At 38.6% G+C, this 15,946-nt stretch overlaps 1 protein-coding gene across 7 annotated transcripts in view; it reads left to right on the top strand.

Moving 5' to 3' along the window:
- Arhgef3 (Rho guanine nucleotide exchange factor 3) overlaps positions 1-9,196 on the top strand; it is a 302,635-nt gene extending 293,439 nt beyond the window's left edge. For all 7 annotated transcript variants that reach the window (XM_048801083.1, XM_048801085.1, XM_048801087.1 and 4 more), the window contains 3 exons: positions 1,774-1,944; positions 4,688-4,874; positions 6,953-9,196. In XM_048801083.1, coding sequence (XP_048657040.1) covers positions 1,774-1,944; positions 4,688-4,874; positions 6,953-7,305 — 711 coding nt within the window. In that variant the 3' untranslated portion in view covers positions 7,306-9,196. The remainder of the gene's footprint in view (positions 1-1,773; positions 1,945-4,687; positions 4,875-6,952) is intronic.
- Positions 9,197-15,946: the final 6,750 nt, after the last annotated feature.

Consider the following 15,946-nt stretch of genomic DNA (forward strand, 5'->3'; position numbering starts at 1 on the left):
TATATATATATATATATATATATATATATATATATATATCCCATTTTCTAGGCTTGGTTCCATAGTTTGGCTATTGTGACTTGTGCTCCTATAAACATGGGTATGTCATATCACTAAGTATGATGACTTTAATTCCTCAGGGTAAATACTGAGGAGTGGTATAGATGGATGATATGGTAGTGTCATGCACACTCTTTCGAGGACCTCCATACTAATAGTGGTTGAACTAATTTATAATCCCACCAACAGTATAAAAATTAGAACCTTGCTTTTGACCAAATTGTATTTTCTGCTGAGTAAATGTGACCAAGAAGAGGCCTAGTCAGTATAACCCATCTGTTAAGTTTTCTTCAGTTACCATAAGAAAGGTGGAACTGTTTTTCTTTACACTCTTAGGAAACAGAGGACCCTGCTGAGGAAGTCATTGTTTTGCCTTTGATTTGTAGTATTGATTTTTTAAAATATTTTTTTAGTTGTAGATGGACACAATACCTTTATTTTATTTATTTATTTTTATGTAGTCCCGAGGCTCAAATCCAGTGCCTCATATGTTCGAGGCAAGCACTCTGCTGCTGAGCCACAATCCCAGCCCTGTGTAATTGATTTTGTTCTGCTAATTTTTCATCCTTTGTTTTCCATATTTTCTAATGTTTGGACATGTTATCCATGTCATCAAATAACAATACATCCAAATAAGTACCCACTGGTTACATCTCAGAGTCTTGTTTTGTTTTGCCGTTTTGTTTTTTTTTCTTGAATCTACTATCTCTTTGAATTTTCTTTGCCCCTAATTCCCTTACATGTGCAAAATGTATTTGTACAAAATATCCCCTTCATTACTCCTAGTGTCTTTGCATTCTTTTTTCCTCCATCCTTTATAAAACATTTATGTTTTCTCATTAAAAATATATTCAAACCATTTGTTCACATTCAATTTGCAATTATAGTTTGTGGCATTAGGTTGGGCACATGTAGAGAGACCTTAAAACCAACTTGTACATCCCAGAGACAGACCCTCTTTTTTGGACATCTACATTCAGATTTGTTTTTTCTCCTTGGTCCAATTATTTATATGCCTAAATTTTCAACATTATGGGTGTGTTTTAAGAAATGTGCTCATCAGTGGTATCTTAAACATCAGACACCTTTGATCTCTTTCTCTCAGATAAGAATATGCATCAATATTAGGTTTGTTTTGTTTTATTTGCAGTACTGGGAATTGAAGTCAGGGGCACTCTACCACCAAGCTACAACTCCTGTCCTTTTTTCTTTTCTTTTCATTTTTTTTTTTGTGTGTGTGTGTGTGTGTGTGTGTGTGAGAGAGAGAGAGAGAGAGAGAGAGAGTTGCTGGAGATTGAATCCAGGGCTTTACGCATGAGAGGCAAGCACCCTACCACTGAGCTAAATCCCCAGGGTCTTGCTAAGTTGCCCAGGCTGTCCTCAAAGTTAAAATCCTCCTTCCTTAGCCTCCAAGTTGCTGAGATTGCAGGTGTGCACCACCACACCTAGCTCAATATTTTTAGGTTTATATGCAATATAAAAATCTGTATATTTTTGTAAATAAAATGTATATGTATGTGCACATTAAGGATGTGTAGGGATAGATAACAGTATATTAAAAGCATTTTTCCTCTTTTCCCAAAGTAGTAACTTAGATGAATCTCAGAATTAGATACAAGTGGATCTTGGTGATCTCTAGGCTGGCCCTAAAACTACTTTGTATGGATGGTTTGCTTGCTTTCTCAATACTTATTTTCCTTTTTGTTTCCATAGATAAACATCATTCAGGGAATTGTGGCAGAAATCAACATCAAGACTGGGGAATCTGAATGCCGTTATTATAAAGAACGGCTTCTTTATTTGGAAGAAGGCCAGAAAGACTCTTTGATTGACAGCTCAAGAGTCCTGTGTTGTCATGGTGAACTGAAGAACAACCGGGGTGTGGTAAGTGGCTGCTCTCCTTGCCAGTCTCATCCTGGGCCACCCCCATCCTTAATGCATTTGATCTGAGCCTCCTCTTATTATTCCTTCCCAGTCTAGGATTGAATTTTTATAAACAAAAATTGTTTTTTTAGTATCTTTTACATCACTGAACTATGTATTACCTTTAAATTTTTAATATCATGGGCAAGTAAATATTCAGAAAGAATTTTGGAAACCAACAGGTTTGTCAGATTTTTTATTTTGTTTGATCATGACCTTTGGAAACAGACACCAGGTACAGTGGTGCATGTTTATAGTCCCAGCAACATAGGAGGCCAAGATAGGAGGATTACTCATTTGAGGCCAGTCTCAGCAACTTAGCAAGTCTCTGTCCAAAAAATTTTTTTAGAAAAAAGGAATTTTTCAATCTTGAAGAGATTGATAAAGTTTGAGAATTTAAGGGACACCCTTTCAACCAAGACTGAGCAGCCTGGAAATGTCATTTGACATCAGTGAGTACATGTCATGGTTGTTTGTTATCAGGGCTGCTGTGGATCTAGCCAGCTGATGGTTTGATGTGAGCAATAAGACCCAGCAAGACCACTCCTGAAGTCCTGTGTCTGTTTTCTAAGGAGTTACAATGGCCAGAAAGTCATGTTCTGCTTCTTGCTGAAAGACACAAGAAGCACTAGTGGATTTTTATTATCTGACACTCAACAACTTGCATGTGTTTTCTATGAAGCCCTGTGCAAAATAGGAAGAATTTTTCCCACTGGGTGTGGACCTGTTCTCTTTTGTCTCTCACTGAAGGCCTGAGAACTTTCTGATTGATGTGCCTGGAACATTTAAGATGAACCCTAGGCAGATAGAGTTATGAGAACAAAGATAGCAACTGGGGTGGAAAGTTTGTTGCATTTTGCCCTTGATGGAGTTGTGAAGGTCATTGAGAACAAAATCCTGTGTCAAAAAAAAAAAAAATGTGATAACTTGAGGGCAAAATGGAGCTGAAACTAAGAGGAATTCTCCATAAATATTTATAAATGAAGTATATTTTTTAAAGGTTGCTCAGATGATCTGAATTCAAACTACATATCTCAACTAGAAGATTGATTGAGGTAGAAATAGTATAAGAATCTGGGGCTGGGGTTGTGGCCCAGTAGTAGAGCGCTTGCATGTGTGAGGCATTGGGTTTGATTCTCAGCATCACATATAAATAAATAAATAAATAAATAAAATAAAGGTTCGTATACTATTTTTAAAAAATAGTATAAGAATCTGATTAAGTATATAAAATAATGACCAATCCCTTTCTACCCCCATGTCCAAAAGAATAATCCTCATACATTCTACCACCATCTCAAAAAAATCTTGAACTTGGTTCTTTTGTGCTTTACTCTGTTTTCCAAACTTTTAAAAATATACCTTTAATATTCATCAACAGAGATTTGGTGGAGTTTTTGTTTCTGCACTTTGTGGTGTGTATGTGTGGTGGGAGACTGACAAGATTACTTTTTTCTCAAAGAAGAAATGACTTGATAATGCTCAGTGTGCTTCTCCTGCCTCCAAATAAAGAATCTAATCTGAGTTTCCACCTCTACCTTCTGATCACTCCTTTGAGATCCCTGGATATACATTCCCAAATGTTTCCCCCAGAAAGCCAGAACCTAGCTGCAGGGTTGTGGATCTTTTCACTTTAACCCCAAAGTATTTCCAAACTGTGAGAAGAGTCTGGGACTTAGAATTGAATGCAGCAGCCAGGCATGGTGGCACATGCCTGTAACGCCCACAACTCAGGAAACTGAAGCAGGAGATTCTAAGTTCAAGGCCAGCCTCAGCAATAAAAAATAAAAAGGCTGAGGGTGTGGCTCAGTGATAGAGCATCTCTGGGTTCAACTCCCAGTACCAAAAAAAAAAAAAAAAAGGAATTGAATGGAGCAAATTTTCCTCAGCTCCACCTGGCAAACTCTTTCATGATATGGTTAGACAAGTCTTCATTTTTGAGACTTTCTTTTTGCCCATAATGTACCTTTTAAGCACAGCCTCTTCGGAAAACTCAGGTGCTGATGAACTTAACTGAGAAGGAAAATTTGGATCATCTTTCCTGTGGTTACAGCAGTGTGCTCTGTTCCCTCAGGAATGAGCAGTGTTCCCCCGTTGGAATCACTGGACGAAGCTGATGATCAGCTCTGTGGTTGAAAAAACAAGCATTTTCACGAGTTTAGGAAGCAAAGATGACTATTAGGCTTTGATATGACAGTCTCATTCTTTATATGCCATTGTTAATTTCAATCTCTTGTAATTATATGGGGCAATTATACACCAAAGCCAGGAGAGTTCTTTTTCCCCTTTCATTCTATTCCCCTTTCTTATTTTTCTCTTAGTGGAGCCGAAAGCTATGTGTGCCTGCACAGGTTTTGAATCCCAGTGTAGATAGGGCCCCTGGAGCTGACAGCCCTGGCGTTACGTATCTGTAACAAACAGAAAGACTTTCTCCAGTGGGTCCTTAGGAAGGTATCTATATGAAAGGCAGGCTATCCATATATGGAAATGCTTCAAATCTGCCCAACTTCTGCTCTCCTGGAGGTAGATTTGAGCCTAAGAGTCCACAATCCATTGTGAACCTGGTACCTGGGGACCTCTTTGTGTGTGTGTGTGTGTGTGTGTGTGTGTGTGTGAGAACTTGGGACCTCTTGCTACAGAGATCTACACATGAACCACTCTTTAGATTGTTGCTTAGGAAAATCTGTGGATTCTTTTCTTCTAGAAACTGCATGTTTTCCTATTCCAAGAAGTGCTTGTGATCACTCGAGCGGTCACCCACAACGAGCAGCTCTGCTACCAGTTGTACCGTCAGCCAATCCCCGTGAAGGACCTTATGCTGGAAGACCTGCAGGACGGAGAAGTGAGGCTAGGTGGCTCTTTGCGTGGGGCTTTCAGCAACAATGAGAGAAGTATGTACAGGGGTAGACTCTGTTCATCTGGTGAATAGTTTTGGTCCTTGGAATTTAGTAGGAATGCCTGGATGGTGAAAAGTGAAGAGCCCTAGCCTTAGAGTTAAATTGCATTCCAGTGCTGTCTCTTCACTTACTGATTATGTAACCTTGTTCAACCTCCATGAGCCTCAGTTTCTTACCTGCAAAAGCGATGCGTGCCTACCTGCTTCATAAAGTTGTTTTAACAATTAAGAGAGATAATGTAAGTGAGCCATTTGCACATAGCTGGTGCACCTTTCACTCCCTGTCCCTGATCCCTGCTGTTGGATGTAAGTGTACTTAATACCAGATGGTCTCTATCTGGGTACCAGTTATGTAATGGTGGTTTTTGTAGTTAAGCAGGCAGAATGGTCCTTAAAGAGACTAAAGAATGGTCAGCTGAGATGAGCATTCATCTGAAACACTACTCAATGGGCTTCTCTAACTGGAGGCTTAACAAAGGAATTAACTAAGAGAAGCTACAACAGCAATGTCTAGAAAGTACCCACCATGTGTCAAGTGCTGTTCTTGGCACTAGTACATACAGTGGTGAACTGGGCAGTTAGATTCTTTGTCCCTGTGGAGCTTACATTGTCATAGAGGAGATCAATAGATAAATGGTGCATCAATAAATTCATGGTGATGGTTAAAGACTGAAACCCAGTAAGGGGAAAGAGAGGGATAGAGTAGGAGGTTTGTTATAGGAGAGATTGTCAGGGAGTTCTTAAAGAAAATAATATCTGAATCTCCTGGGTTAACATAGACATCCTGTTGTGAAGATAATTATTATGTCCTGCCTCTTAGCTACTCAACAATTCCTGTATCCCAGTAGTAGTAGTAGTAGCAGCAGCAGCCACAGTAGAAATAAATCTTACATTTTTTGAGTACTGACTTTGGGCCAGGTATTGTATAAGCACTTACATGAATTATCACATTTACAAATAAAGCAACTGAATCACAGAGGAGTTGAGGCACTAATACAGAATCAAAAGGGGGAGCCTTAATTTAAGGGACTAGGATTAGCTTCTAGCCAAAGGCAACTACTAATGAAACGTTTTGGGGCCTACTCTACCTTTATTGCTTAGCCATTAAATGGCTGGAGTGGTAGTTCCCAGTCTGATGGTCACACAGGAAGTGCAAGGTATCTAACTGTAGATATTTCTATGAACCAAGCATTACATGTGGCACACAGGGCCCATTACATGCTAGTCAATGTTGTTTTTAGAATAAAGGTCTTCCATATCATGTACTAGCATTTTTTAAATGTAAGTTGCCGCTGGGCACAGTGGAGCACCCATATAATCCCAGCAAGTTGGAAAGTTGAGGCAAGGAGGATCACAGGTTCAAGGCTAGCCTAAGCAACTCAGCAAGACCCTGTTGTGGAATAATTTAAAAAATAAAAAGGACTGGGGATATAGCTCAGTGTTAAAGTGTTCCTATTTTCAATGTCTAATACTGTAAATACATGAATTAACTAATGCATGTTGTGCCTATTGAGATAATTGAAATAAAATTTCCTTTTTAAGCAAAAATTTATAACAGCTCTATGACTTTAAATATCTTTTCAATCACTGAATACTAAGCATCGAGGTACTCTCATATGAAGGGTTGTGGGCATGTTTTGATGTTACAAAGAGCTTCTTAAACTGGTAAAAGCTCTTCCTTGGAGCGCTTATTGAAACTGTACATTATAAGGTCAGCTTTAGACATATTGAATCTCTAAGGGTAGGGCCTGGGGATCTGTATTTTTAACAAGCTCCCTAAGGGATTTTGGAGACAAGTTTGGTAACCAATACTGTGGTGGTCCCCTGAAAATAACACTTAGGTATTCCAAGCCGGTATTCATTTGCTAGCTTCTGAGAGCAGTAAGGGTAATTGAGAGGCCAGCTCGTGTCAACTCCAATTGATAGATGGTGGTATCAGGTGGAGCTGAGCTATGTGCCGCATCAGTGGCAAACATTTACAATCAGCAGTGTCTGCCATGGTATCTAGGGTAGTGTCGGCCTGGGGAAATACTTTTCTGTTGACATTTTTTTCCACATATTTTTAATTTCTAGTTAAAAACTTCTTCAGAGTCAGTTTCAGAAATGGATCCCAAAGTCAGACCCACTCGCTACAAGCCAATGACACTTTCAACAAGCAGCAATGGCTCAACTGTATTCGTCAAGCCAAGGAAACAGTCCTGTGTGCCACCGGGCAGGCTGGGATGCTTGACTCTGAGGAACCATTCCTTAATCCTGCCACTGGGAGCAGAGCGCCACAGGGAGAAACAAAACTCGAGCAGATGGACCAGTCGGACAGTGAGTCAGACTGCAGTATGGACACAAGCGAGGTCAGCCTTGACTGTGAGCGAATGGAACAGACAGATTCCTCCTGTGGGAACAGCAGGCATGTGGAAAGCAACGTCTGACAGAGGGGCTGATGTTCCTGGAAGTAGCCCTGTGTTCTACCTGTACAGTATTTGCATTCCACACATGGAACAGTTTGGAGAAGCACTTTTTCATACTTTTGTGAACGTGTTGGCCCAGTCTCTTGTATCTGTATCTTTGTTCCTAGTACTGTAACTGCCAGTCAATCTGTCTGTGTCAGCTGGAATCTGTGGCAGCCGTTACCCTGTACTGTATCTCACAAGTGTCTGGATGGATGGACAGGTACTTGAACAAGTTGCTTTCATTTGTCCTGCTGGATTTTGAAAAGTAGAAAGAACAGAAACTCTAAACTACTGTTTTGCATAGCTTGCTTGCAGAGTCCTTCCTCCCATGCTTCTCTAGTGCTTGTCTAGCTCTTTGACATGGTAGCCAAAGGCATGGAATTTAGAGGGCTTTGCCAATAGGGTATCAGGACAGCTTCAAGGGAGAACCAGAAAAGACTAGTCCTTGAAGTGAGCTTGGTTCTATTATTCAAACAGAAAGCATGAAAACATCCCTGGGGATTCTGAAGGCTTAATTTTGCAAAGGAGAGATCATGGTTTAAACCTTGCAGTTCCATCCAGTGCATATTCGATGCAGTAATCTATGAGGACATGAAATAGAGGCTGCCCTTGGAAGGGCAAGGGACAAAAGCAGCTGCCAGCTCTGAATCTTTAACTGAAATGTGTGCAGCTCCAGGATGTGGCTGTCATGGTTAGTGGGTTGCTGTAGAAAGCCATCTCTAGCCTAAAACTGCAGAACAGAAAAGGCCTGGGAAAACCCGCCAGGATAATGACTCCATTTGTTTTAATCTTCCTAAGCCACTCCTATTTTAGAGTGTGAAGCAGCAGAAAAGAGACCTTAGCTGCATGTGGATGACTCTGTTTACAAAACACAGGAGAGGGAGAATTGGGAATGAGAAGTGCTCCCTTCTCCCAGGAGAGGGAGAATTGAGAGTGAGAAGTGCTTCATTGGGACCTTCTGAGGGAACCATTTAAAAAGAAAAGCATGGTCCAGAGCCGTCTGAGAAAGGCCAGAGCCTTGGATTTCCTGCTCTGCTTTTGGGCCATCATTTTGCATCTCTGGTTGTGCACTGTAATCAGAATTGTATACATTCTCCAGAGGCCAATTTCTTTATCTCTCTTAGGATCAGCTAGCCAAACTCAATAGAAAAGGCCTGGGAAAACCTGCCCAGGCCCTGATTTACAGAGCAAAGTTGTGTGCACCTTAAGAAAAAAAAAAAAAAAAAAAAAACTTAACAAAATACATGGAAAAGTTCCCTATGAGTGTAAATATTTAGGATGAACTGTGCAAAAGTATACCCACACCAGCACTAGTAGTAATGATTCTAAATTATTGCCAAAAGTTTTTTTTAATCTTCCTGTGTCTTTCAAGTTTACAGAAAACAGAACATACAATGATGTCATTTTATTATGTATATATATCATGTGCATTCAAAAAAGCTGTGTGACAAGATTTATCAATATAAAAATAAGGTATATGACATTATTATTTTTCAAAAACAAAGAAAAATATTATGGTCAATTTTACCCTGTAAAACATATTTCTGTATTTATAGATTTTAAACATGGTGAATTTTTTCTATTACGAGTTTATTTAAAACTGCTTTGTTTCTCAAGTCGTTATTGAGTTAGCAGGTGGATGAACCTACTGCAGATAGAAAGAAGCAGAGGGAAGCTCCAAAGAGTCATTTGATGATGAGAAAGAAAAGAAAGAGCTGTGGGGCCACTTTGGGCAACATATTGAGAAGAGATTTGTCAAGTGTTTGTCCAGAGAAGAAAGTCAATGAATGTCTTGATGAAATGAATGTTTTTGTATAATGGCCTTAAACTTTTCTGGAAGCATTTCAAATAAATTACATTAAAAATGTCATCTTTCTTTTGTCCAGTGTTTGCCTAACAACCAGCAAGTTTCAACTGTCCTTTTGGGAAGGAAGGGTCTTTCTGAAATTTTTGCTTATCTTTTCCAAATACAAACTCTTAACAGTGTACAGCTGAAATAAATGCTTTGATTTAGCCTAGCAAAGCTTTTTTGGAACTTACGTATCTAAAATCTATTTTTTCATTATATATTCATTCACTTATTTATTCACTCATTTTAATAACTCTGGCTTTATCCATATTAGGTATAAAGTCACTTATTACAGAAATATTGAATCTTATTGCCAACATAGGTGACTGTTGATAAACTTGGGGCTAAATATAAGAGAAGGCAAATTTCACTTTGAAATTCTTACTGGAATTTCAGTCCACTTTTTTATTGAAATGGTTAGTTTTATTTCCTACAAAGGGTAGTTTTCAAATGAAAAAAATAGACAGTTTTAAGCTGTTAGTAGCCAGTTCTCAATTGCACATTGGTCCAATAAGGCTGGTAGATTTATCTTTATGATACCATTTTCTTTAACAAACTGTTAATTCCCAGATTATGTAAGAAAGTCAAATAAAAAAGTATAAGTCCATATTTTTTTCTAAAAAAAAAAAAGTTCTCCTCCTCTTCTTCTTTTTTGTCCTTCTTGTCCTTCTTTGGTGCCATCTTGGGTATTCCCTCCATTTCTCACTCCCACAATTGTGACTAGAGGATGTGTGTTTACTAGTATATTAGAAAATGCTTGCATTGACATTTTGTGGGTTAGTGCAAATGACTGAGGGTTATTTTACACACAACTAGATGTAATCCTCACAGTCTAAATGAACAGTCTTAAGCAATGAAAAGAGCCAGAACTAGTCATGTTGTGCAAAGTTAGAGTGTGGTTTCAGCTTTTGGGCTGTGGTCACCACCACCGACTGCTTTGGTTTCCATTCCCAGCATAATCTCCAGCAGCTAAGAATGCAAACCTCTTTGTAACCACAGTCTTGTTTCAGCAAAGACTGTGGTTACAGGAAGCTGCAGCCCACCATCTTGGTGAACCATCTTGGTTCCACTTTTCCATTTATATTCTATTCGTGTCTATTTCTGACTAATTTTCCAAAAGCCTGAGGACTCTCTGGAATATTTGATGAAGAGAATGGCCACACTCAGGTCAGTTTACTCAGCCAAGCTCCTCCTGGCATTGTGGAATAGGTAATGAATGTCCCCTTTTGTTGATATAGTTGATTCGTTTAATTCATGCTATCTTGTTTCTTGACAGAATTCTATAATAACTGCATTGGAAGAGAAATGGGAGAGAGATCCCCAAAGCCAAACCTTCCAGTAGGAATCTGAAGATTATGAAGATATAAAACTGTGACCATGTGAATAAGCACACAATGATAAGAGGTGACTGTATTCACTGTACCTCAAGGGTATTTAGGCAAACAAGTTCACAAAAAACATCACTGCTCATTACATCCTATCTCATTTCTCCAGGTATGGTTAGCATATCATCAGTTACCCAGACCTACTCTGACAAAGCAGTTCATCAGCAGACTAGGGGAATAGCAAGGATTTAGTAGCGTGAGCTCTATCTTTTGAAAGCTAATTATTTATTTCAGGAAATTGGACATGCATTCCAAATAGCTTGTCCACTATGCATACATGTCCACACACAAACATACCTCAGTGTTATCTCACCTGTGAAAGATTTGAAATATGCCCTCCTCAGATGTTCTATTCAGTGTCTGTTTCCATATATGTTAAAAAAAAAAAAAAAAGACTTGGGATGTAACTCAGCCCATTTAAAGAGTGAGACTGTAGATGTGAAATCACTTTGAAAATCTAATAGTTTTCCTTGCTTTTATACAATATCACATTTGATCGTGTGTTGTGGAATTTCTCAAAAGTGTGGCCGTGGTCCAAGTCTTTTGTCATTCATTATGCTGTGTCATGGGGAGCCTTTTCAATTGCAAGAATCTGAATGTTATTTTGTTTTTGTTTTTAGTACTGGAGACTGAACCCAGGTACCCTCTACCACTGAGCTACTATCCCCCCTGCCCTTTTTCTTTTATTTTGAGACAGATCTCACAAAGTTGCTGAGCCAAGTTGCTGAGAATCTCACTAAGTTGCTTGGCTTCCAACTTGAAATCCTCCTGCCTTAGCCTCCCAAGTCACTGGAATTACAGGCATGTACCACAGCACCCAGGGCCTTGAGCATGGTAGGCAAGTGCTCTACCCCCTAGCCCCTTATCTCTTTATTTATTTATTTATTCTTATTTTTATTTTTTGGTACCAGGGATTGAACTCAAGGGCACTCAACCACTGAGCCACATCCCCAGCACTATTTTGTATTTTATTTAGAGACATGGTGTCACTGAGTTGCTTAGTGCTTCGCCATTGCTGAGGCTGGCTTTGAACTTGTGATCCTCCTATCACAGCCTCCAGAGCCTCTGGGATTACAGATGTGCATATCTATCTCTTTATTCTTAACTTTCTTTTTCCTTCCAGTACTGGGGATTAAACCCAGGGCCTTGTACATGGTAGGCAAGCACTCTGTGAATGAGCTATTCTTGCTTTTTTTTTTAATTTCCTTATATTTTGTTCTACTTTCAGAAATGTTTCCTCTCCTTTGTTTTTAACCCTTATATTAATTAGAGGAGAGGGTTACCCTCACAGGTCCTTTTTTTGCCAATTTTTTTTTCTCATTAGTCTTGTACTAGAGCATCTTTCTTCTTTTTTAGGGAAAACAGTGTCTTCTATAAACTTTCTGAGGGTATCATAGTTTGGGTAAACATTTCTTCTTCAAACACTATTTATCTGGGAATAATAATACTACCTCATGGGACTGTTGGGGGATTAAATGTACTAATATATCTAAAGTAGTTAGAATGGTGTTGTGTCGGGTATTTTTGGTTTACCTCTCCAAATATACCAGGTACCCTGATTCACCCTCCTAGGTGCCTGTGCTAGCTGTATGGACTTTATCAATGGGCTTTCTTGCAACATCCCATTTGGTTTGGCCAAATACTAGGGCCTGACATAATAAACATTACATATGTGTGCTTTCATCATCATCAATATTATTCTACCATCTGCTTTCCATTGTCACGTGTTGTGATTCAAAGGTAAATGAAGATATTTGGAATCACCAAAGATGAATTTTGTGTTTCTGTTTTTTGTTATTATTGTAATGGATTCTTTTCTGAGAAGAGAAACTATCTTTCAAAAATGAAAGCAAAATACTTTTCCAAACATATCAAAACTGGAAGAATTCATCACCAGCAGACCTCCATTACAAGAAATGTTAACAATACCTTTTTTGGATAGGAGGAAAATGATACCATATGGTTCCACACTTGGAAGGCTGAAACAGGAGGATCACAAATTCAAGACCAACTTCAGCAATTTAATGAGACCTGTCTTAAAAAAAAAAAAAGACTGGAGCTGTAACTCAGTAAAAACACCCCTGGGGGTTCAATCCCCAGTACCAAAAAACAAAAACAACAACAAAAAAAGTGATTGGTTCTAACTATGATAGAGTAGAACTATGATTTGAAAGATACTGAATATAAGCAATGATGGATAATGACCTTGAGAGAAGGGGAAAAAATTATATGAGTCCTACTATTGTTACAATTTATAGCCTGTCTGAGGGTTTTCAGACAGCTACACATGGAGGAAGGGGTACCTGTGCTGGTCCAGTGGACCCTATGAGTATAAGAGTTGGAACTGAGAGTTCAACTACAGTTTTCAGTACCAAAAGAAGCATACTGCATGGAGAGAACAACAGAGGTCTGTAGAAGGTCCTTCTCAAGTACACAAAGAGTATTTATTGACCAGTGCACATTTGAAGAATACACTCAAACCTAGGGGGAAACTATCCAAAAGGATTAGAGGGAACACAATACCAAAAATAGTTTATGTTCCCAGAGACCCAATTAGAAGAATATCATAATTTACAGGGCATGGGTACTAAGAAAGCTCCAGTTTCATTAGTGGAGAATAATTATCCCTAGAATAAATGCTACTCTGATCCTACCTAACAAATCTTAAGGGAATACAAAGAAAGATCAAACTCTTTCCAAGTAACGGCACCCCAAAGCAAAGCTCAAGGATATTTATAATAATACAAAAATATTTAGCACTAAATGATAAAATTAACAGTAACTGCAAGCTCATCAAAGACTGCATGCATGTAAAGTGGGAAAGTGCAATCCATGGAGAGAAAAGACTTATAACTGATATAAATGTTAGAATTATCAGACAAAGGCATTAAAACAGTTTTAACTGTATTCAATATTTTAAAATTTTTTATTAGTTATTGATGGACTTTTATTAATTTATTTGTTTATATGTGGTGCTAAGAATCAAACCCAGTGCCTCACACATGCTAGGCAAGCACACCACCACTGAGCCACAGCCCTAGACCCTGGATTCAATATTTTTAATGTTAAATAGAAACATGAATAATAAGAAAGATTTCTACAGATAAAAACTATAAATGAGAAAAATACAATAGATGGGATTAAGAACAGATTGGACATTGTAGAAAAAAGCATTAGTGAAAAAGACATAGCCTTATAAACTATTGAAACAGAGAAGACAATTTTTAAAAAATATTTTTTAGTTTTAGGTGGACACAATATCTTTATTTTATTTTTATGTGGTGCTGAGAATCAAACCCAGTGCCTCATGCATGCTAGGCAAGCGCGCTACCACTTGAGCCACATCCCCAGTCCAAGAAGACAATTTTTTAAAAAGGGAAAGAGCATTAGTGAGTTAGAAGACAGCTTTAATCACCCTAATAACGCACATAAGGGCTGGGGATGTGGCTCAAGCGGTAGCGCGCTCGCCTGGTGTGCGTGCGGCCCGGGTTCGATCCTCAGCACCACATACAAACAAAGATGTTGTGTCCGCCGGGAAAAAAAAAAAAATAACGCACATAATAAAATTTCCAACCATGCGCTGTGGCACATGCCTGTAATCCCAGTGGCTCAGGAGGCTGAGACAGGAGGATCTCAAGTTCAAAGCCAGCCTCAGCAATTGTGAGGGGCTAAGCAACTCAGTGAGACCCTGTCTCTAAATAAAATACAAAATAGGGTGGGGATGGGGCTCAGGGGTCGGGTCCCCCTGAGTTCAATCCCTGGTACCACCCCTACCCCCCAAAAATTTCCAAACTTGTTGGGTATTATAAACCTGAAGATCCAAGAAGTTCAATAAATCCCAAACACAAGAAACAATAAAAATACACCACTGTGCACAGTGGTACATGGCCATAATCCCAGTCACTCGAGAGGCTGAGGCAGGAGAATCATAAGTTCAAAGCCATTCTTGGCAACTTAGCCATACCCTGTCTCAAAACAAAAAATAAAAAGGGATGTGGATGTTGGGTGCACGCCTGTAATACCACCAGCAGCTTGGGAGGCTGAGATAGGAGGATCAAGAGTTCAAAGCCAGCCTCAGCAAAAGTGAGGTGCTGAGCAACTCAGTGAGACCCTGTCTCTAAATAAAATAAAAATAGGACTGGGGATGTGGCTCAGTGGTAGAGCACCCCTGGGTTCAATCCCCAGTCCTGGGGGAAGAAAAGAAACCACCAAGGCATATCATAATTAAATTATTTAAAACAAATGATAAAAATCTTAAAAAGCAGCCATAGGAAAAAAGACATGTTGCATACAGAGGAATAAAGGTAAGGATGACAGAAATTTTTTCATTGGAAATAAGGCAAGAAGACTGTGAGCAATATTTTTAATATACTGAAAGAACAATAACTCAACCCAAAATTCTATATTCAGTGAAAGTACATTTCAACAAAAAGTAAATTAATTATTTTCAAATATAAAAATATGAAAGAATTACCAGGAGACTAGCGCTATAAAAAATCATTGAATTGGAAGGAAAATGATACCAAATGGTTGATTTCACATTCCAAAAGCAATTGTCATAATTCACCAAATTAAAAAAGAAAAAAGAAAATCCAGATGTGGTGGCATACACCTGAGTTCCAACTTTGGGAGGCTAAGTAAGGCAGGAGGATCACTTGAGCCAAGAAGTTTGAGGCCAGCTTGGGCAATACAGTGAGATCCTACCTCAAACAAAAAATAATAGGAGGTGGGGTGTTACTAGACCCTGACTTGAAACTCAAAATCCTGCCTCAGCCTCCTGAGCTGCTGGAATTACAGGCATGTGCCACTATGCCCATCAACAATCTGTTTCAATTAGAGGCTTCATCCCCTTTATAATCAATATAATTAAAAATATAATGCATTTTAAGGCTATCATCTTTCTTATACTATATGTGCCCCACTTCTAGGATCCTTTCTTTTCCTACCTTTAGCATTTTTTTTTAATTTTAATTTTTTCTCCCCTACTTAAAAAAATTTTTTTAATGCCAGGAATTGTGCCTTAATTTTTGAAGGATATTTTCATAGAATATAAACTCTTCTCGTTTTTTGTTCTTTCAGCACCTTATCTCTGTCATTGCATTGTCTTTTGATTAGCAGTCTCTAACAAGAAACACCTGTAAATGCTTATCTTTGCTCTTTTTTTTAATTTTTTTATTGTTGGTTGTTCAAAACATTACAAATTTCTTGATATATCATATTTCACACTTTGATTCAAGTGGGTTATGAACTCCCATTTTTACCCATGTACAGATTGCAGAATCACATCAGTTACACATCCATTGATTTACATATTGCCATACTAGTGTCTGTTGTGTTCTGCTGCCTTTCCTATCCTCTACTATCCCCCCTCCCCTCCCCTCCCCTC

This window comes from Marmota marmota, unplaced genomic scaffold (assembly GCF_001458135.2).
Source record: "Marmota marmota marmota unplaced genomic scaffold, marMar, whole genome shotgun sequence".
NCBI lineage: Eukaryota > Metazoa > Chordata > Mammalia > Rodentia > Sciuridae > Marmota > Marmota marmota.